This window comes from Rana temporaria, chromosome 3 (assembly GCF_905171775.1).
Source record: "Rana temporaria chromosome 3, aRanTem1.1, whole genome shotgun sequence".
NCBI lineage: Eukaryota > Metazoa > Chordata > Amphibia > Anura > Ranidae > Rana > Rana temporaria.
Window position 1 is genome coordinate 165,129,584 of NC_053491.1, and position 23,824 is coordinate 165,153,407.

Genomic DNA, 23,824 nt, shown 5'->3' on the forward strand with positions numbered 1-23,824 from the left:
CATTCTTGAAGGGAATGGAGAAACTTGCCTTGTCGAGTTCCTCAACAGCCTAACAAGGAACTCGACGAGGAAAACGATGTGTTTCGCCCGTCGAGTTCCTCGGTCGTGTGTACGAGGCCTGAGATGGTTATCCCTTGCGAACTAGATTCTGCTTAAGATCCTCCAATCAAAACAAGACTTTGTTTTGAAGATTTTTCAGATTTCTGATTTCATTGTGAAATAGTATACTGCAAATCTATTATATACACTTTATCTGCTTCATAAAAATATTTTCACGTCTGCTTAGTGCACAATTTAATCATTTTTAAATACATCAATATATTAAAAAATATTATTAAAATATTGAAATAAATACTAAATCGATGAAATATTGAGAAAACAATGTCCATATATTCAACACAATCGTACTGTAAAAAAAAAAAAAGATTTATCAAACGTTTGCATATACAAAGTGCAAGTGAAATTAAAAATGTGTCTAATTTGAATTATTATTCTAGCATTGACATTCCAGCATATGTTTACACAATGGATCACACTGTTTAATGTAGAAACCAAAGACATTGTGTAACACCATGACTGTAATGGACATTACCTGAGGATTAGACGTTAGTCTATCAACAATATCTGTATTGCTACTACAAATTTGTTAGAAAAAAACAAAGAAAATAAACAAATGTCATATAATACCAAAGCAGGCGCTATATCTTCTAAACATACTGTACACAAAACAGTCGTTTTCAATAATATATTAAAATAGGTAACCTAATATATTTAGAATCAACATAAGACATAGGCTGCCCACCAAAGTCTTAATGATATCTCTTGAGTGATTCTGTAAGCTGCGTTCTAGACGTTTTAGTGCCGGTTCACACAGGGGCGACCTGTCAGGCGACTTGCATTGCAATGGAACCGTTCTAATAGGAGTGACAAAAGGTTCCTGTACTACTTTTGGGTGACTTTGAAGCGGCTTGCATTGACTTCTATACAGAAGTCGTTTTGCAAGCCACGATGAAGTCGCGCTGTACGGTGCGGCTTCAGAGTCGGACACCCCTGTGTGAACCAGCACTTACCCACAAAATGACCACTATCACTGTGTCAATTGTTTGCTCTTTTTAACTGGTATAGACTGGCAGTAACAGGCTACAATACAGCCATCATTAATAAAAAGTGCTTATTCCTAAGTGCTACTAACCAAAATATAAGTACATGATGAAGTTTGTTGGTAGCTATAAGTTATAGCATTTAAAGTCAATGTCAATATTTTTTTCCTATTTTTCAATACCGTGGGAACGGATTTGAACTCTTGCTGTGTTTTTACTACTATTTGGGGCTCTAACAGAGAGATTTTACTTCACCAGTTATATTTTACTGTTCTGCTGGCAACAGTTTCACCAGACTTAAAGCATAGGCCTTGGGCACAGGGTGTGCCGGCATAATCGCTATGTGTGACATGGATTTCCCTTGCTGCCCGGACAACCCCCTCCTCCCCTTTTTCAGGATGGAGAGCAGGAAAGAGGTCAGAAAAAATGTCATTTACGGCTCCCTTTTATTTCTGAAATGCGTGATCGGTACTTATGACTCACTGCATTCATATATAACTGAAGCATAATAAACTGTGTTTACTATATTTCAGGTTGTGAATGAACAGGAAGCTGCTGAGTACAGAGCACTTCCCATTCATTTACTGTCCAGTGCAGCTGAGGCTACAGAGAAAGGGAGTGGGGAATCTCTGTCCTCAGTCCCTTTCTCTGTCTCAAAACTGACAGAGCTTGAGCTTTGGGGTGTACGCTCTAATACAAAAGTCTGTGCACACCTTTGACTAAAATTTCTGGGGTTTCTAGGGTTTCTGTTTTCTGAAAACATGTGATGTTAGGGGGGGTTTAACACATTTTCTGGCCTAAAATGTGTATAATAACATGTGTGCAAAAAATGCTGTGGCAGAAAAAAAGGAGGTAACATTATCAGCAGGACAAGAAGTGAAGGTAACTCTCTAATCCAAAGGCCTGGATAACAGCAAAACAATGTGACAGGGGTTCTAACCCTTCCCTGCTCTACATAAGAAAAAAGTTTTGGCTGGACATACACTTTGAGTATTCTCACTTAAAGGATACCTACACTCAGTAACCCCTTTGCCTCACGCTGCTTCCACTGGAAGTGCTGGGGTGTTAGTAATAATGCATAAGGAATCAAGTCATTGTTTTCTTGCGCACTGGCCTGGGAGACAAAGGGAGTCATTTACTAAAGCTGGAGAGTGCAAAAATGCAGCTCCACATAGAAACCAATCAGCTTCCTGGATTTATTGCCAAAGCTTAAAGGAGTTGTAAAGGAATTTTTTTTTTTTTTTGCTGAAATGACTGTTTACAGGGTATAGAGACATAATAGTTAACTGATTCCTTTTAAAATAATAAAAAATAGATAAAAAATCAATTATATAATGTGCCTGCAGTTTCTAGTTTCGTTTTTGCATGTTGTTTCCTGCTTCTGTGATGTACAGAGCCACAGAGCCAATACAGGGCAGTGTTGGTTTGGAAAACGAAACTGATTGGTGCTGAGGGGTTTTAGACACACAGTAATCAAACCTCCTTGATTAGTGACCACAGAGAGAAAGCTCACAGCACTGTGGTTATCAGGAAACAGACAACCAGGAAGTGTGGAGATCAGAGAAGAATTACAGCAACTTGAGAGCAAAAATGAACAATGAGGACATGAAAACAGCACTGCATTAAGGTAAAGGAAGCTATTAAGATAGAAAAAAAATTCCTTTACAAACCCTTTAATTGAACAAGCTAAAGTTAGAAGCTGATAGGCTACCATGTACAGTTTTCGCACCATATTCTGTGTGTTCCAGTTTTAGTAAATCTCCCCCAAAGTGTAAGTAAGCTCCCATTAGACTGCTCTAGAATACATTGCCAGCTCAACTTTTTTTTTTTGGTGATCCAGTACAGCTTTAGAATTAGCACACTCTTATTAATTAGGCCAGTATATGTGCTTCTGCTTGGAAAGACCTGTTAGTTATGATTGTTTATAAAATGGGAACTGGTAAATAGTAACCAAGTCCAATGGTAATGAAGTCTACTGCAGTGATTCCTTATGGTCATGTTATATAAATCAATGAGGAAGATTCAGTCATTTCATTTTTATTCCTGACCATAACATTCTATTTTTCACTTATTTAAAAAAACATCATATCAGCATAAAAATAAACTAATCTAACTTCCAGTTGACTCTACTACCCAGTTAATACAATGAATACTGTCACGCTATGTATATGGAGTAAGAAAAAATATTTTTTCCTGATCTAAATATACAATGATATTTGTACCATGATGGCACTAATTATTGCCATGTTTACTGTTGACTATTGTTAATGTGCGCAAAGTACCATAAGGGTTTTATATACAATGCAATATGCCATTTTCAATAAATTGATTAGTTAAAATGGCAGTTAAATAGTATAAAATATAATAGGCTAAATTCACAAAGCTTTAACACAAGGATGTTTTTAGCCATTTGACTTGTAATTTTCACATCGCATTAAACTTAGCTGAAAATAACTGTCACATTTTTTAATATTAAGATCCTTATCCTGTTGTGTTACCTTTCTGAATTCAGCTTATTGTACTTTTAGAGGTTCATTTAACTCTAGAGCAATGATGGGGAACCTTGGCACCCCAGATGTTTTGGAACTACATTTCCCATGATGTGCAACTACACTGCAGGGTGCATGAGCTTCATTGGAAATGTAGTTCCAAAACATCTGGGGTGCCAAGTTTCGCCATCACTGCTCTAGAGTGTAAATAGGAAGTTGTGTGTCCTGCAGTGCTTTGGACTACTTTGCTAATCTACTCTGTTTTCTTATCTTGTCCTTCTGCCTATACTGATTTTCATACCTGGACGCAACTTCACCCATTGAAAAAGCATTTTTCTCAGTGTTCCTGAATGAAATTATAAATTATACATTGTAAATTAACGAGGTCCTGAAGAGACTCTAGAAACAAATGCAGTCATGCATACCATACAATTTGAGGCAGTCAAAGAAAGCCCAGTACCCTACAATATGACTGAAAATTGCCATTCCTAAGATAGAGACATGACTTTGTCTCTGTAGTAAGACATTGGGAGGCATTAGAGGTTTGGTTATTAATAGTATTAGCGTGAGCTACTACTACTATTGCATTACTTTTCAGCCAGTCATGTTGGTTTCTGGTTGGCACGTGGATTCATATGGGGAAAACAAAAAAGAAACACAATTTTAAATGGGTCCACAAGTAAGCTGCTGATGATTATAGTTTTGTTTCCTGGACTTCCTCCTCTGTCTCCTCCTGTAAGGCAGTGATTTTGGGACGGGACTTCCTTTTGCTGGAGTTTCTACGGTGCAGTGGAAATAGTTTCAAGCGGTCAGATTGACTAATGGCCTGCTTGAAGAAGCTCTTTTCATTCATCAGTTTCTGAATAGAGTCATACTGTCGAACGGTGTTCTCTTCTATTACCTAAACAGAGAATCAAAAATGTCAAATACAAAATGATAACTAAAGCTACACGGTCACAAATATTGACAATGGATGTTTTGCATTAAAGTATAACTAAAGGTAAAACTTTAGTATTCAAGAGGGATGAAAGCACTTGTCGGTGTTTATTGCTGTCTGTGACCCCCTTAAGGAGATTCACCCTCTCTATTTGTCCTGTTTTTAATTATTATAAAAGAGAGAGCACACCGGCTCCTAGTGCAACACTGTTTATTGGATAAAAATGAAAATTGACAAAGTAACATTAAACACTCATATAGGGGGTTATTTACTAAAGGGAAATCCACTTTGCACTACAAGTGCAAAGTGCAGTCACTGTAGATCCGAGGGGGACATGCAAGGAAAATAAAAAAACAGCATTTTAGCTTGTACATGATTGGATAATAAAATCAGCAGAGCTTCCCCTCATTTCAGATCTACCCCTCAGATTTACAGCCACTACACTTCTAAGTGCACTTTCAGTGCAATTTCAAGTGCACTTTGCACTTGTAGTTTGCACTTGTAGTGCAAAGTGGATTTGCCTTTCGTAAATAACCCCTGTTGTCTTGGTATAAACGGTGTTGCACTAGGAGCCAGTGCACTCTCTCTTTTACCTTTATCTTTAGAGAGGGGTTAAGACAGCTGTACATTTTTTTCCCTTTTTTTTCTATTTAGGGACACAGTATTACAATGAAGTAATAAACTTCCCCTTCCCCTGATCGCTCTGTCATGATCGATGGCACAACTATCAACCCGTACATGCATGCCAAGGTTCTAGGTGTAATCCTGGACTCTCCTGATCTATTGTTTAGGCCCCACATCCAATCACTGTCCAAATCGTGTCAGCTCAACCATGGCAACATCTCCAAAATAAATCCCTTTCCAATGACATCACAAAGCTCCTAGTTCACTCCCTGGTCATCTCACGCCTCGACTACTGCAACTCCCTCCTTATTGGCTTACCTTTACATAGGATATCCCTCCTTCAGTCCATCATTAATGCTGCTGCCAGGCTCATCCACCTTACCAACCACTCCCTGTCTACTACCCCTCTCTGTCATGCCCTCCATTGGCTCCCACGCACCCAAAAAAAATGTATTTAAAATACTAACAAGAACTTGCAAAGCCATCTACAATTCAGCCCCCAGCTACATCACTAACCTAGTCTCAAAATACCGACCTAATCGTTCTCTTCGTTCCTCCCAAGACCTCCTGCTCTCTAGCTCCCTCGTCACCACCTCCCATGCTTGCCTCCAGGACTTTTCCAGAGCCTCCCCCATCCTTTGGAACTCCCTACCCCAATCTGTCCGATTATCTCCTACTCTGTTTGCTTTTAGACGATCCCTAAAAAAACATCCTTTTCAGAGAAGCCTATCCTGCCTCCACCTAACAACTGTACTTTGATTTTTTCCATCATCTCATCCATCATCTCATCCCCCACAGTTTTTACCTTTTATATCACTTGACCCTCCCTCCTAGATTGTAAGCTCTAACGAGCAGAGCCCTCTGATTCCTCCTGTATGGAATTGTATTGTAACTGTACTGTCTGTCCTCATGTTGTAAAGCACAGACAAGAGTAAAGGACCAGAGGTCAGGGGGGCCCTTCAAGGTTTCTTGCACCGGGGCCAGAAGGTTGGAGTTACACCTATGGCACATGTATTTCTTGTGTCAGGACACCTAAAATGCATGAGTACCTACAAAAGCAAGTCAGCAATGGTAGCTTCCATTATTCTAACAGAGCCCATTAGGCTGTCTAGAAAAGTCTTTGTGGATGTACTGTAAAGCTTCCAGACTGAACAGAATTGTCAGAAAAAGATGTTGTATCCAATATTTGCCACAGCATATTTGGACACCAGGATCCTAGAGCATGCTGGGAAATAAATCATTGTTAAAACCATCCTTTCTGAAAAAAATGTCTTTCTGACACAACCTACCAGGAAGAACTGACATTCCAGCATGGCTTCCAGCCTATGCTCAGATAGGATGACAGTACAGTTTGCAAATGAATGCTTCAGAGTTTTCCTAATGATCTGAAACGTTCTGAAATGACAAATTAAACAAATCATGAATTAACAAGCTTTTACATAATCCAAAAAGTGAGCAAAGACATTGTATTGTATTTGTAAACATACATGGGGTCCAGATGAGCACTGGGTTCATCCAGCAGGAGAATTTTCGCTTTGCTAAGAACTGATCTGGCCAGACACATGAGCTGCTTGTGGCCATTACTAAGAACGCATCCACCATCGAGAAGGACAAAATCCAACTGGCCTGGAAACTGCTCAATGATTGACTTCAAACCAACCTGTGGAAAAATTCCAAACACATTCATAAACACTTTACATTGTTCTACCTGGTCTAGACTGGTATACAGAACACAAGATTTAGGGCCATGTCTGTGCTAGTGATATCCTTTTTTCATTCAATTAATCCTTCTAAATTTAACGGGGGAAACGTTGCACTTTGCAAGAAATCTTCCCCAGACCTTAGTGAATAAAGGGCAGTTTCACTTTGCAAAGAATACCTAAGCATGTGCAAGGATAATAAAATAAACGATTTGCAACGAAAACCTAATCAATGCAAGGAAAATAAAATAAACTTTTTCGCAAAAAAAATCCTAATCACATGCAAGGGAAAAAAAGCACTGGCAGAGGTCTATAGCCATGTCCTTCTGAAGCCCCATACACACTATGGGCCAGATTCACATAGATCCGCGGCGGCGTAACGTATCGCATTTACGTTACACTGCCGCAAGTTTTACGGGCAAGTGCTTGATTCACAAAGCACTTGCCTGTAAAGTTGCGGCGGCGTAGCGTAAATTCCCCCGGCCCAAGCCCCCCTAATTCAAATGATCCGGGTAGGGGGCTTGGATCATTTAAATTAGGCGCATTCCCACGCCGAACGTACTGCGCATGCGTCGTTTCTAAAATTTACCGCCGTGCATTGCGTTAAATCACATCGCAACAACGTAATTTTTTTAACTTCAACGTGACTTACGTACATCCCTATTCACGGAGGACTTACGCAAAGAAAAAAAAATTTAATTTGACGCGGGAACGACGGCCATACTTTAACCACTTCCCGCCCGGCCTATGGCCGATTTACGTCCGGGAAGTGGTTATGAAATCCTGACAGGACGTTCTAGAACGTCCTGCAGGATTTCATGCCGCGCGCGCCCGTGGGGGCGCGCATCGCGGCGATCGGTGATGCGGGGTGTCAGTCTGACACCCTGCATCTCCGATCTCGGTAAAGAGCCTCCGGCGGAGACTCTTTACCACGTGATCAGCCGTGTCCAACCACGGCTGATCACGATGTAAACAGGAAGAGCCGCAGTGTCCATCAGCGCCACCCCAGTGTCCATCAGCGCCACCCCAGTGTCCATCAGCGCCACCCCAGTGTCCATCAGTGCCACCCCACAGTGCCCATCCATGCCCAGTGCCCACCTAGCAGTGCCCATCTGTGCCACCCATGAGTGCCCATCTGTGCCGCCCATGAGTGCCCATCTGTGCCGCCTATGAGTGCCCAGTGCCGCCCATGAGTGCCCATCAGTGCCGCCTATGTGTGCCCATCAGTGCCGCCTATGTGTGCCCATCAGTGCCGCCTATGTGTGCCCATCAGTGCCGCCTATGTGTGCCCATCAGTGCCGCCTATGTGTGCCCATCAGTGTCGCATACCAGCGCCGCCAATCAGTGCCACCTCATCTGTGCCCGTCAGTACTACCTCATCGATGTCCATCAGTGCCATCTCATCGGTGCCCATTAGTGCCGCCATATCAGTGCCCGTAATTGAAAGAGAAAACTTATTTACAAAAAAATTAACAGAAAAAAATAAAAACGTAATTTTTTTTCCAAATTTTCAGCCTTTTTTTAGTTGTTGCGCAAAAAAAAAAAAAATCGCAGAGGTGATCAAATACCACCAAAAGAAAGCTCTATTTGTGGGGAAAAAAGGACGCCAATTTTGTTTGGGTACAGTGTAGCATGACCGCGCAATTGCCATTCAAAGTGCGACAGTGCTGAAAGCTGAAAATTGGCTTGGGCGGGAAGCTGCGTAAGTACCTGGTATGGAAGTGGTTAACATGGCAAATCTATCTATACGCCACAAAATAGCAGCTTTAACTTTACACCGGGAAAAGCCGACTAGCGACGACGTAAGAGAATGTGATGGCCACGCGTACCTTCGTGGATCGCTGAAAAAAGCTAATTAGCATACCCAACGCTGAAAACTACGCAAACTCCACCCAGCGGGCGCCAAAGTATTACACCTACGATCCGAAGGCGTACGAAGCCGTACGCCTGACGGATCGAAGCCAAAAGCCGTCGTATCTTGGTTTGAGGATTCAAACTAAAGATATGACGCGGCAAATTTGAAAGTACGCCGGAGTATCAGCAGATACGCCGGCGTACTTGTACTGTGAATCTGGCCCTATCAGTTTTCCTTCAGGTTTTTCTCTTGAGGTTTACAAAAACCATGTAGTGCAAGGGCCCTGCCTGATTGCATACAAATTGAAACTCTCAGGCCGGGTACTCACGAACAAACATGTACGGTGAAAGCGGTCCGTCAGACCGTTTTCACCGTACATGTCTGCCAGAGGGCTTCTGTACGATGGTTGTACACACCATCGTACAGAAGTCCGCGCGTAAACAATACGCGGGGCGTGTCCGCGTCGTCGCCGCGGCGATGACGCGGAGACGTGGGCGGGCCTGCCATTTAAAGGCTTCCACGCATGCGTCGAAGTCATTCGACGCATGCGAGGGACGGCGGGCGCTCGGACATGTACGGTAGGTCTGTACTGACGACCGTACATGTCCGAGCGGGCAGGATTCCAGCGGACGGTTTTAAAACACGTCCAGGAATATTTGCCCGCTGGGAAAAGGCCCGGCGGGCAAATGTTTGCTGGAATTCGGCCCGCTCGCGCCCACACACGACCGAACATGTATGCTGAAACTGGCCCGCGGACCAGTTTCAGCATACATGTTTGGTCGTGTGTACGGGGCCTTAAAGGTTGGACCTCATATTAGATGGTTTTGGTAAACCTGAAGAGAAAAACCTGCAGGAAAACTGATAGTGTGTATGGGGCTTTAGCCACTGGTCCTCCAAGCACCCACGTAGATCACCTAGCTTTCCAGCCTTGCTCTCATGTCACTGAATAACTGTAATGCTTATAGGATTTTCCTTTCTACCAAAATGTTTATCCGACCTGAATACTCCTGTCTAGGCACAAGGTGGCAGCACTGTATGGAAAATAATATCACTGTGCATAGTTATACTCCTTTGCACATAGAAGATTGACAGCAGAAAAAGTGGTTCATCGAGTCTGACCTTTTCCAGCTTTTTTTTGTTCTTTTATTTCTTTTTTTTAAACATTGCACTTAAATATAGATCTATGTTTGTCCCAGGAATTATTCCTTGTACACACTGTCTGACTTTTGACCATGCAAATGTCCGCTGTGAGTCCGACGGAAAGAAAGAGAACAGGTTCTCTATCTATGTGGTCCGTCAGACTTCTGAAAAAAAAGTCAGATGGAGGCTACACACAGCTAGACTTTCCTAGAAAAATAGCCTGTCTGACTTTTTTTCTCTGAAAATCCGGCCGTGTGTACGAGGCATTACTGTTGATTGACTCACTACCTCTGCTAGAAGTCTGTTCCAAGCATCAACTACTCCAATTCCTCACGTATATTTGTTCAATGCAAATAACCAAAACAAATGCTCTTCTAAATAACAAGAAAGTTATACTTACCTATTCTATGCAATGGTTTTGCACAGAGCAGCCATGCTCTATGCATGGGATCCCCCCGCCCTGCCAAATGCCCCCATAGCAAGCTTCCCGCTATGAGGGCATTTCTGCATTTTCACTCCCAAGCCCTGTCTGTGCTTCTTGCCTCATCACTGGCTGTGATTGATAGCAACCATAGCCAATTTAATCCGCTGCTGTATCAGAGCCAATGCGGGGGGGGGGGGGGTGTTATACAGCTTTGGATTTTATGCTTTGTTCATTTTGTTTCAATAAATCAGAGTGCGGCAGTCCAGGAACATTTCTGTAAGAATTACAGGAAGGGTTGGTGCCAGGGTTGGAGAACCACTTAGTGTGAGGGGTAGTGTTAAGGTTATATGAAAGGTGAGTGTAGAGGTAACAGGGCAGGTTAGTGTAAGAGGTGGGTTAGTAAGGGTTGGGGTTACAGGGACAGTAAGTATGAGAGTTAATGTTAGGGTTACAGGGGACAGTGTGAGGGTTGATGTTAAAGTGGTTGTAAAGCCACTTTGTTATCTTCATACAAACCCCTGTGTTCGATAAAGTTATGTGCCAAAGTATATGTGCTTTATAAAAAATATGCCGCTTTATACCTTATTTCAGACCGCCGCTCACGTGATTGCTCGCCGCTCTCCTCTCCCGATCTGACAACTACAGCGGCAGGGGTTGAGAATCCCTCGCTGACGTTAGCAAGGAGGAGAGGAGGAGAGCTGTGGACGGTCACGGGAACGCTCAGCAGCGTTCTGAAATAAGGTAGAAAAGTGGCATATTTTTTATGAAGAACACACACTGGGCAGATGACTTTATCTAACACAGGGGATTGTATGAAAAATAATAAAGTTATTTTAGCAGACAAGGAGGAGGGGGAGAGGGGAGAGAGGAGAGACAGCGGGATGACCTCGGTCTCAGGAGCCATGATAAACGTGGTCAGTTTACAGAGGGGGGGGGCAGGATCAACAAGGTATTTCAGATGATAGAAAGGGACAAATTACACAGCACAATCACGTTGCTGTTATTCACGCTTTAAAGAAACAGGATCCATTATTTTTTTAGGGTAACAACTGCTTAGTGCAAAAGCTATTATAGAATGATTTTTAAGTGCAGACTTGTGACCTGGCCCTAAATCATCAGTTGCAGAGGACTAATTTAGCAAACGTGCTTTGTTATTTGTCTGTTACTTTATTTGAATGCTTACAATGCAGCTCCTTGTTCCTATTGGTAATTTTGCAATCCACAAATGGAGATTTGTCACACACAGCTCTTCTGAAAGTTTCAGGCTTACCTCATCAGTGACTTTCCATATTTCTTCATCGCTGTAGTTTCCATAAGGGTCCAGATTTTTTTTGATTGTTCCTGAGAATATGAACACTTTCTGTGTGGGGACAAACAAACACAATGAATGAATTTTCAGCAATGCTTTTTTTTACAAAACGCTATAAAACATATGAACAGGTATACAGGAGAGCGGATAAAACAAAACACTCTACTTCCTTATACAGCTTGAGTAAGTTTGAGCCAACATTTCATACAACAAACCGGACCTGTTTCCTCCTCGGCTTGAAAGAAAGTAATTGTTAAGTGCCCAGGTATAAATGGCATCCTTTTATAAAGTAATGGTGTGTCTTGCATAACTCTTTTCTTAAATAAGAGTCTTTCAGATTAATATTTATCATGATAGACATATCCAGCTTTCAGCCACTTACAGAAGAGCAACTTCACATGATCTCAGCTTTATCTAAATTAGTGCCTGAAACAAAGTTACATTTTACTAGAATAAACATATTTATGTATAGAGAATAACCCCTGGTGTACATTCATTTACGCTCCAGTTCTTTCATTGGATTTATCCTTATCTATAACTTATTTTAGAATTGTATTCTAATTTCAGCTAAAGCCTAACTAGTCTTAAAAATGCAATTTGCCCCCTCCTAACACCTATACTAAGCTTTGTAAAAAAAAAAAAAATGTATATACTTACCTATTTTCAGCCTGCTCCCCTTGTGCCAGTCAGCAGTGGTTGCAGTGGAGAGGAGGGAGCACCGACAATGGCTGTACCATGAAAACCTTTGGACGATGCCATCGCTCTGCTTTCACAGCTTTTTCAGGCGCTCTCTCCATTTCCCTGCAGCTGTCATCCGTACATATAACCCCAGTCGCCACCACCAAACCTCCCCCTTCCCTCCCAACTCCCCTCTAGCTTTATTTTCTTTACAATTTTATTCTATTCTATCTATTATTACTCTCTATTTGAATATTTAAGTTAAAGTATATGGAATGAAGCAGGATTGCCCATTGTTGTCAGGGGCGGACTGACCATTGGGGCTCTCGGGCACTGCAAGAGGGCCCCATGCCACTAGGCGGCCCCATCAGGGTTGCCAGGCTCAATAAAACCAGGGACAGTATGTAAAAACCTGTGTTTTTTTTACATCTGTCCCTGATATGTCTGAAACCGACATGCTTTTGATGTTAAAATCCAGAGTTTTTAACTGTCCTGCCTCTGCACTGCCTCCTGGCATGGTGGCCATCTGTAAGCCTGGGGGCCTCATAATCTTCTATTGTGGTTATGTACCCACCATGTTCCATAGCCTGTTCTTGAAAGTAAAAAACTTTATATTATCAGCTCCCCCCCCAGATACTTACCTGGATCCTAGCTTGATCCAGTGCTACTCTCTCTCAAGCCTCGTACACACGGCCGAGAAACTCGACGGGCAAAACACATCGTTTTGCTCGTCGAGTTCTTTGTGAAGCCGCCGAGGATCTCGGCGAGCCAAATTTTCCCATTCCCATCGGGGAAAAAGAAGACATGCTTTCTTTTTGGCCCGACGAGATCCTCGTCGGTTTCCTCGTCGAAAAGTGTACACACGACCGGTTTCCTCGGCAAAAAAAAAACCCAGCAAGCTTCTTGCTGGTTTTTGCCGAGAAACTCGGACGTGTGTACGAGGCCTCACTCTCTCTCACAGGCAGTACAGGAAGCCATTGGCTCCTGCTGTTGTCAATCAAATCCTGTGGGGATTTCTTAATGTAACCCAGCAGCATTTCAATCTCACTCCCCAAAATTAGGTTGATCATAGGAAAATTTAAAAGTACATCTTGAAATCATATGGAAGAAATGATCTCACCATTTTCCAAATAGATTACATTTTTCAAAGGTGAGACATCATTACTGTTCTTCCAACATGAGAAATAACATACAGTATATACATTTACATGCAACCAAAAATAAAATTGTACATCACGTTCATGTTAATGATTCATAATTGCAAACACTCTGATCAAGGGGAAGGTGAAAACAGAGATGTCATACTTTGTTGGAACAAATGAAACTGGTTCTAAAACAAATAAGGCAAGAATCACTGCTGAGAATGGATTTAATCTGACCTGAGAATTATTTCACAGTATGATACATGCACAGAGACATGCAGTCAACTAAGGACATTTTATAAAGCTAATATTAGTAATATATGGTATGAAACAACAAAACAGTTCATATCATATAATATATACATATATATATATAACTTATCTGCATGATAAGAGCATACAGATGATCTACTTTCCAAGCTTAAAGCAGAGTTCCAGGGGGAGCAGATACCTGGATTTCCGGGAGACCAGGCCGCGGCGAATTACATCAGCAGCTCGGCCCCCTCCTATGCCCTCCTCCCTCCCCTTTCGCTGGGCCAGTGAGGGAGCGCAGCGCACGTTGTGCATGCGCAGTAGGGACCCGGCCGTGAAGCCGAAAGGCTACATTGCTGGGTTCTCTTACCCGCAATGGCGGCGGCAGCACCCGACCAGTTGATGGTGCCGACATCGTGGACTCCAGGACAGGTAAGTATGCCAATATTAAAAGTCAGCAGCTACAGTTTGTGTAGCTGCTGACTTTTAATTTTTAAAGGGGTGGGCGGAACTACGCTTTAACATGTTACTAAACCCAGGACCCTGCATTCATTACACCTGGTCTCCCACAGTACAAGAACATGAAAATAGTTTTAGTAAATCTACTAAATACCTTTTCTCATCAGCAGTTTTTGAAAAGTCTTGTGACTTGTATCAGTTTCTGGTTAAAGCTTGTAGGAGGAGTTTTCATTCTACCATGATTGTCCTATGAGGATACAGGACCCCTGACCCTCTGTCTGGACAGTGCTGATTTGCCCTGTGCTGATCACATGCACTTTTCAAAAAAAAAGATACACACCAAAGTGAGCATGTACAGCCCATTCCCTAATGTTCTGTTCTATCAGGAGATGAATTGGAGACAGTGGAAGAAGAGGAGGATCAGAGAGACAGGATCAAACAGCCTTTACACACAATGCAGAGGATTAACCCCTTAGGTTCCACAGTGAGTATATGCAAACATGCTTTACTGCATATACAGACTGATTTTACGGTTGTGGGTTTAGTAACACTTTACGGCTAGCCATTGAAATCCACATGCTAAACAGCATGGACAGAGGATCTGCATTTCCAGCTATTTTATTCATGCAACTGCTTTAATACCTAATCAGTGACAGCATCTGGTTGGATGCAGTACCTCGGAAAAGTTTTTTTTTTTTTTTTTTTTTAGCAAAGGAAAGAGGAATATGTGTAGCTGGCAGGGCATCAGGTGATGTATGAGCAAAGTACAGGTTCATCTACTTCAGAATGAGAGACAATATGACTAAGGAAATCATTTATATATTGCTAAGTTTCTTATTTAAGTATCCAAACAACATCTTGCATTATCTTCAACTGCTGAATATGTTCCAGAATAGTGGTTGCAGATTAAGAGAGGAGAACAGGAGCGTTTTTATAATAGTCTTTGCTCTTAATGATGTTTAAAGTAATCTAATGAAAGGGCTATTCTGTTTTGTTCAACACAACATAAAATAATATAAACCAAACCTCGAAGAGTTCCTTGTCAGGCTTGTCGAGAATATTGACAAGCTTTCTTTGCGTACACACTGTCAAGACAAAATCTTGCCGTTCTCAAACACGGTGACGTTCAACACGTACAACAGCACTATAAAGGGGAAGTTCGATTCCACTGGCGCCACCCTTGGGGCTGCTTTTACTAATCTCATGTTACTGCGTGTTAAGTAAAAGTTTGGTGAGAGATGATTCGCGCTTTTCAGTCTGTTACAGCGTGACGAATGTGCTATCTCTATTACGAACGCTACTTTTACCGAAGGTGCGCTCCCGTCTCATAGTTTATTCTGTGCATACGCAGGTTTCTAAGCATACACACAATCGCGTTCCTCGTCGTAAACCAGGCCGACAAGAAACACGACGAACAAATTGAGACTCCCAGATGAGGAAAAAGAGAACTTGTTCTCTTTTTTGCTCGTCGAGATCCACGACAGTTTTCTCGACGAAAAACATACACATGACCGTTTTCCTCGGCAAAAAAGCTCTGCCACCAAGTTTCTTAATGGATTCTGTCAAGGAAATCAGTCGTGTGTACAAGGCCTGAGAGTAGATACCCACAGCCTGGTCCATCTAGGATCAACAAAGGTTGTGTTTTAGGAAAACTGCTAAATAGACAGGTGGACAAAAATATTAATATAAAGGAGCTGTTTTAGCTGCCAAGGTATTCTGTATTTCTGTCCAACCTATCAGGTGTGGTTCTCACACAGAATGTAGGGGTCAGGTGTAGGGGTTTGACACACAGTGCAGGGGCCAGTAGTATGTAATACAAAGAGTGCAGGGGTCAGAAGTACATAACCCAAGGGCTATGTACACAGTGTACAGAGTACAACCAAACATTACCCCCTTCTTTCAGTACAAATCCCCTCCCCAAACACATGTCTGGTACAGTACAGATCTCCCACGACATCCCACATTCTCCACCCAAGCATAAACCCCCCTCAGCATAGTGCCCAACTTCAAGTCCACCACTTCAGTATAGATCCCTCCAAAACAGCCCCTCCTACTCCTCCCAGCCCAACCCCTCAGTACAGACCTCCCTCCCAGCCGCTTATCAGTATAGACCCCAGAACAAACCCCCCCTCCTTAGTACAAACACCCAGCCCAGCTTGGCTTTGTTTTCAAATTAGTCAAAGATGGGATTTGCATATGAAAGAGTCACAATTCCAGCTTTCAGATCATTCAAAGGCAGTGGCGGTGTGTGTGTCCATAATGGCGCCCCCCTCTCTCCAGCCTATCACCAATAGATAGATCCATGCATAGCCGCTGCCATCCCCTATTCAGACGCCTGAATTACAGCGGCAGGGTGTGTGTTAGAAAAGCGAATGAATATTCACTTTCCTAACACTGAACAGCCTCTCCGCCAATCAGGTGCTCGGGTCTGTTACCCATCTCCTGATTGGCTGAATCGACAGGCGCTGTATTTGGACGCCAATCAGGAGAGAACGGGAAGAGCAGATGGGAGAAGACATGGAGGACACTGCCTGCCACCGTCACCCGCTGCCCCACCGAGACAGGGTAAGTGCCAGGCAGATGGCGGGCAGGGGCACAGTGGCAGCATTCAAAGAGCACAGTGGAAGCATTTGATTCCACAATGGGAGCATTTGATGGGGCACAGTGGCAACATTTCATGGGGCACAGTGGCAGCATTTGATAGGCACAGTGGGAGTGTTTGATGGGCATAGTGGGAGCGTTTGATGGGCACAGTGGCAGCGTTTGATGGGCACAGTGACGGCATTTGATGGCACAGTGGCTGTGTTTGATAGCACAGTGGCTGCGTTTAATGGTACAGTGGTTGCGTTTGATGGTACATTCGCTGTGTTTTATGAGCACAGTGGCTGTGTTTGATGGGCACAGTGGCAGCGTTTGATGGTACAGTGGTTGTGTTTGATGGCACAGTGGCTGTGTTTGATGGCACAGTCAGGCTGCAATTGATGGGTTTTTACTTCCTACTTTATTCTCTAGTCTGCAGAAGAAAAATTAAACAAGTATTCAATGGTTGATATATACAAGATGCCCCAGTTGAAGTCCGTATTGGACGAAATGCATCGGGCCAGGTTTTACCTTATCCCCATATTGCTTTTATATTAGAGTGATCACTTTTATCTTTTTTTGTATGTCGGTTTTTATGAATAAAACCCAACTTTTTGACCTGCACTATTGGAAGTCCTTCCATTTTTTTGTTTCTTCCATGTGCTGTCTTGAGTTTTTGTTAGGTTTCCATTTTGCCATCGCTACCCCAGGGGGGTCACTAATGCTCAGTATTCACTGAGTATTTTTTTGGAGTATCCTTGAGATGTTTGGTTCCTGGAGCCCCTCAGAATATCTGCGGTAGACTGAACACCGGTCATGCGCAATCAGGTCCAGTTGTCTTCACCTCTGGCTTCTTCATTGGGACTCACACATGAACGTTTGAAGTTCCATCGGACCCTCGTGATATCCTGTCGACCCACCCATTGGCAACCTAGAAGACTGATTGACACTCTGTCACTGACAGGTGGGTCCAACATCTCTGGTAAGAGTGTTTAAGACTTTTATTCAAAAGATATACTCTGTGATGCCTGTCAACCCTGGCAACATCTTTTGTCATTGGATTCCTATATCATTTATGATGGACATTGCTATATAGTTTTTTTAGTCTTTGTTCATGGACTCTATATTCTTTATTCACTGTTGTCACGATTTATTACACCCTTTTGGGTTTCTAACATTAGTGATTTGCATTTATTTCACTGTTTATTATTCAGCGCTGCATATTTAACTTCACTGATATATACAAGAGCATCACTTTCCTTCATCTTTATTAATGAGTCCTATTGCCGCACTGATATATTAATCAGAGAGTTAGTTTGTTAGTATTTAAAGAACTGCGCATTTAAATCGTGAAAACAAATTATTTGCAGCTAAATCTTGCACCGGTCCTTCTTTTTGATGCTAACAAACAACATGCTGTTTATTGAGGAAAATCTATTCCATAATATACGTTTTCCTCTTGTGTAGGCAGATGAATCGACCTTGATTTATTTACACTAAAATCTTTACGCAAAGACAAAAACACTGTAGGATTCCGTTTAGTGATTTTAAAGCATGTTGGGAAAATGTTCTCATAAGTGTAACCTAGGAGCAAGTACATTGGATATCTGGACAAAGCCCGGGACTGTGCTCATGAATAAATGTTATAATTTTAGATAAATGCGTGCTTAAAAATAAGTTTCTTGGTATAAAAATATTGTGAATAATAGAAAACCACCATATCAATCTAGCTTGTAATAATAAAAAAGTATTCTTTTAGATTGTAAGCTCTAATGAGCAGGTCCTCTGATTCCTCTTGTACTGAATTGTATTGTAACTGTATTGTCTGTCCTCACGTTGTAAAGCACTGCGCAAAGTCTTGGTGCTATAAAAATTCTGTATTATGATAATAATTACGTCACCAATTAGATGGTGTAGATGACTTTTTATGGCCCCATTAAACCTTTGTGAGTGTTATGTAATATGTTTTAATATGTTGAATTGTATTGCATTAGGGCAGCCCATTCAATCTGAAGGAACTCTCAACACACCTTGAGAAAACATACCTGCAACAACTGAATTATTGCGTACTATAGTGCAGGTGTATTTGCTTTTTCTTTATTTTTGCAGGGGGATGCCAACAAATCCCTAAGCAAATAATATATAACAAACACTTTCAATGATATATGTGCTCCTGCTCCCCTGACGATGCTGACTGATGGCGAAATGCATAGGGCGGAGCTTGAATAATGACGTCATCATGTCCGCTAAATGGTGGAGGCGTTCTCTATGCTGTGCTGTTTTAACATACTTTTGTAAGTACCTGTCTTTTTATAATAAATGGTCATTAGGGCTCCATTCACATGTGGGCGTTTGCAATTGCAGGCAGAATTGATGCGATTATGCTCGCTGTAACAGGATGACCCGTGACACCCAGAGACTTTTGAGGGATGGGGGATACTCCTGTGCCATCGGCCCTAAGAACTCTTGGGTCTAAGTTCACCCTGTGCCCCTTTTGGGCATAGGGTGGCTAAGAAATCATAATTCATGTATTACATGAGATGGGACATTAATAATAATTCATGTTTGCAGGATGTCTTGAGATATCACAAGTTGTTGGCTATTCAATGTGGGGACACATTCTTTTGAAAGGTGTTAATTGCATCTACTCCTAGACATTTCATTGTCCATTGTGTAAAGGTGTTAATCCAGGTCTGCTCCCAGACCTCTAATTATGTATGCTAAATACTGTTTTGTGTGTGGAATGGAACTCAACCTGTCTGTCGGAGATAGAACGTCTGCCTAACGATGTGGATAGAAGAGATCATTGTGTGATGGTGTTTTGTTTGAGTTTCTGTTAATGAAGGAATGTGCAGTGATTAGATCATGATAATGATAATTATAGGCCGGCGCCGACATGTCTAGAATGTTTAGTAATTAGCTCAAAGAATGTGATTGAAGCCCCCCACGGTGTGATGTGTGGGTGGGGAGTTGATTGTTCCTTTCATGCCTTGTACTGTATATAAGACTGAAAGTTACCATTAAAAGTAGTCTTCATTTTTGGAACAAGTACAGAGCTGCGTGTCTCGTCTTGATACTGGGGAAATGGGATGGATCGGATCCTGTTGGTTGGAGTGTCGATAAGCTGTCTTGGATGTGATGGGAGGTCGTAAACGGTGGTGACCGGTCCGCGGTCCGCGGACCAGTTTCAGCATACATGTTCGGTCGTGTGTAGGCCCGAGCGGGCAGGATTCCAGCAAACATTTGCCCGCTGGGCCTTTTCCCAGCGGGCAAATATTTCCGGGCTTGTTTTAAAACAGCCCGCTGGAATCCTGTCCCCTCGGACATGTTCGGTCGTCTGTACAGACCTACCGTACATGTCCGAGCGCCCGCCATCCCTCGCATGCGTCGAATGACTTTGACGCATGCGTGGAAGCATATAACTGGCAGGCCCGCCCACGTCGCCGCGTCATCGTCGCAGCGACAGTGCGGACACGCCCCGCGTATTGTTTACGCACGGATTTCTGTATGATGGTGAGTACAGCCACCATACAGAAATCCCCGGGCAGACATGTACGGTGAAAGCGGTCGGACGGACCGGTTTCATCGTACATGTTTGCTCGTCAGTACCCGGCATTAGAGTTTACATACAGTATACTGATTTGATCTTCACTAGCTATAGCACAAGCCCAGAGGATGAGCAATGGTTTCTTTATGTCATTCAATGTCATTACTGTATGAATGATATGGCCTGTGTCTATGGCCTGTGTCTATACAGCACTGGCCATGCCAATAAAACCTTGGACAGCAGTGGTGACAGCAACATTCACATTATTACAGTTATGACCATGCCCCTATTTTACCCATGACAAATATAAAACAATATTTTTACATCTCTGCAGTAGTTACTAAAGCATGTAACTCGGGAATGAATTAATTTGCAGGTGCTATACATTATGCAATTACAGCATGTAACTGAAAGGAGCCTAAAAACAACCAAACAGAAATAAGTAATCTGATTTGAAGAGTTTCACTGAACATCTGTAGCTCTAGATCCGTTGTCTACGTGTACACCTATATGGCTGTTTATCCTTTGTTTATTGGTCTCATATATAACAGATGTTGATGTACATAAAGCAGCTCATACGTCTTTCATAGAGATGAGTGAGTAATTAAAAATCCACTTCACTCACAACAGAGATGACCAAATCACTTAAAATTAATTCCATGTGATTCATCAGTCTGTTCTCTGCAGCAGGTCTGCCAGCTTTAAAGTCACTAGTAGTTAATACAGTCCAGTACATGGAGTCTGATACTGCCATGATTAAATGGCTATGAATATGCAGGCATTTTTTTCATGCCAATACCACCCCCATATGCCCTTCAGGAGTGGAAAGGGGCTTCATGAGAAAAAAAATGAGAGCCCCTCAAAACACTAATATGTCTGATGGGCTTTGGTCTCTCACTGGTGCACCAAGAGGTAGAAAAGGAACATGGGCTGAGAGGTTATATGACCTTCCTGAGGTACATAGAAGTTCCAATCCACTCCCTAATGAGCCTGTTGAAAACAGCAGAAATTAAGGTATACACTAAACACAAAATCTTCATGAAAACAATCAGTGAACACCCCATTCACCAATTTTGTTAAAATAAAAATAAAAAAATGTATGCATACTGCGAAGGACTGCCTGGCACCCAACATGGGTGCCTCCACCAAGATACAGCCTCCTCCACTCTGGAACTAGGAACCACATATTATAGCTAAGAATTGCACCCAAGAACAAGACGACACTAGCTTAGGTGCAAACTGGAACTGACTGACGCAAAATCAGAGCTTAATCCCATTATTCTAAACAATGAAAAATGTAAACAATAATATCATCAGTACCTCTAAAGATGCTTTCACACTTTTCTGAAAAATTGTGACATAGTATATAAGAATCGGGAATCGGTCAATTTTCAGATATACCAATAATGAGGATTGTCCTATAGTTCTAGAGTCCACTAACACACACACACACATACATATATATATATATATATATATATATATATATATATATATATATATATATATATATATGTGTGTTTTTGTTCAATTATTTTTACATTTGTTTAAAAAAAAATTTTACATACTGTGACCAGAACAGTACAGTGACACTGTACAGCTCTGTGGAGGTGATCAGGATTTTTTTTTTACTATGATTGCTTTTTACTGTAATGATCTGATCAATGTTACAAGCAATATTTTTTATGATTGGCATCCATTAATGTGCCATTAAGTACTGTGCTGTGCTTGGCCACTGTACCATATGATCACTGTGGCCTATCACAGATATTATAATAGCACACAATGTATGGCTATGAATGAAAGAGAGGCTAGCCTGGTAAAATGACCTGTCTACCGCTGGGTCTGGGGGACAAAGCAGGTGACAGATCACAGCACTGCGTGCCCCCTTGGGTGTGCACTAGGCACGCACCTGGAGGATGTCATATGACATATACCCAGGGTAACAGTGTCCCCACCTGGCCATCATTTTACAATAGGCTGGATGGGAAAAGGTTAAAGGGGTTGTAAAGGTACGATTTGTTTCCCCTAAATAGCTTCCTTTACCTTAGTGCAGTCCTCCTTCACTTATCTCATCCTTTGATTTTGCTTTTAAATGTCCTTATTTATTCTGAGAAATCCTCACTTCCTGTTCTTCTGTCTGTAACTCCACACAATAATGCAAGGCTTTCTCCCTGGTGTGGAGTGTCGTGCTCGCCCCCTCCCTTGGACTACGGGAGAGTCAGGACGCTCGCTACGTTGAAGATAGAGAAAGGAGCTGTGTGTTAGTGGGCGTCCTGACTCTCCTGTAGTCCAAGGGAGGGGGCGAGCACGACACTCCACACCAGGGAGAAAGCCTTGCATTACTGTGTGGAGTTACAGACAGAAGAACAGGAAGTGAGGAAAAAAGGAAGAAAAAAGGACATTTAAAAAACAAAATCGAAGGATGAGGTAAGTGAAGGGGACTGCACTAAGGTAAAGGAAGCTATTTAGGGAAAAAAAATTGTACCTTTACAACCCCTTTAAGGAACATTTCTAATCTATGTAAAATGATTACACAGTATGCCTGCAGGGAGCTTAAAGTGTATCTCGACACAAAACTTTTAGTTTTGGATTGAATGGGCAAGGGTTAGAACTTCTGTCAGGACTTACTGCTATAAGGGCTCCATAATGCCCTTTTAATACATACTGCACTGACCTGTGTTTTACCACACTGGAAGAATCGGGTCACTGCAAGGACACATAAAAAACAATTCTTTTCTATGTGTCGTGTTCACAGGACAACGCTGGTGTCATGTGCAGTGCAGTGAGTTGCATTAAAATGCTACATGTAAGAAACACAACGCACTCAACCTAACGCATGACGCAAGACTTTTGAGAACAAAAAGCTTCATTATTTTTTTAGTATTATTTTGGGCCTTACAAAGACTCATACAACTCCTTCTCTCAACCCAGAAACAGGAAAAGGATGTGATGATAGAAGAAATAACCTGTAAATTGTATAGAAAAGTAATATGCATAAAAGGGGTGTCAACTCAGGTCATTGCTTTTTAAAATGTGCATCAATATGCATAAGAATACATGTCAATGAAAGGCAATGCACAAAAGTATGTGACAGTCAATGATCTACAGTAAAACAATTATGTTGGTCCAGTGAATTCACTGATCTATAACAAGTATGGTAATCCAGTGGCAGCCAATGATCTAAAATAGGTATACAATTTGGAAGTTCTCACTTTACTTTTTGCTGTCAAGCTTGAACCAGAGGATCAGCATAGCAGTCATGTGATCAGCCTATTCTGAGTTCAATGACAAATGCATTTGATCCTGCCCAACCTGTTAGAAACTGCTTTTGCATTTGTATTGACTTCTTTGGGGAATAAGTAGCTGAAAAGCATACATCATTCGGCCGCTTTTATGCTAATCTTATGAAAACTGTGGGCCAGTTACCAACCTGATTTTTCAGCACTCAAGTGCTGTAGGGCATACAGGGCCACCAGACTTAATGGGGTCTGCAATAAAATGACTATAACAGTTATTGACATTGGAGTATAAGAAAAGGTTTTGCTGAATAAGAACCAAAGCCTGAAGGTATAACACACTAGCAAC

The 23,824-nt window shown here is 42.1% G+C and overlaps 1 protein-coding gene across 1 annotated transcript in view; it reads right to left on the minus strand.

Annotated features, from left to right (window-relative positions):
* Window positions 1–3,724: 3,724 nt before the first annotated feature.
* The window catches only part of CFTR (CF transmembrane conductance regulator), a 208,500-nt gene continuing 188,400 nt past the window's right edge, over window positions 3,725–23,824 (minus strand). Inside the window, 4 exon segments of the mRNA XM_040343760.1 lie at window positions 3,725–4,490; window positions 6,440–6,545; window positions 6,638–6,810; window positions 11,540–11,629. Of these exon segments, the coding sequence (XP_040199694.1) occupies window positions 4,284–4,490; window positions 6,440–6,545; window positions 6,638–6,810; window positions 11,540–11,629 (576 nt within the window). The 3' untranslated portion in view covers window positions 3,725–4,283.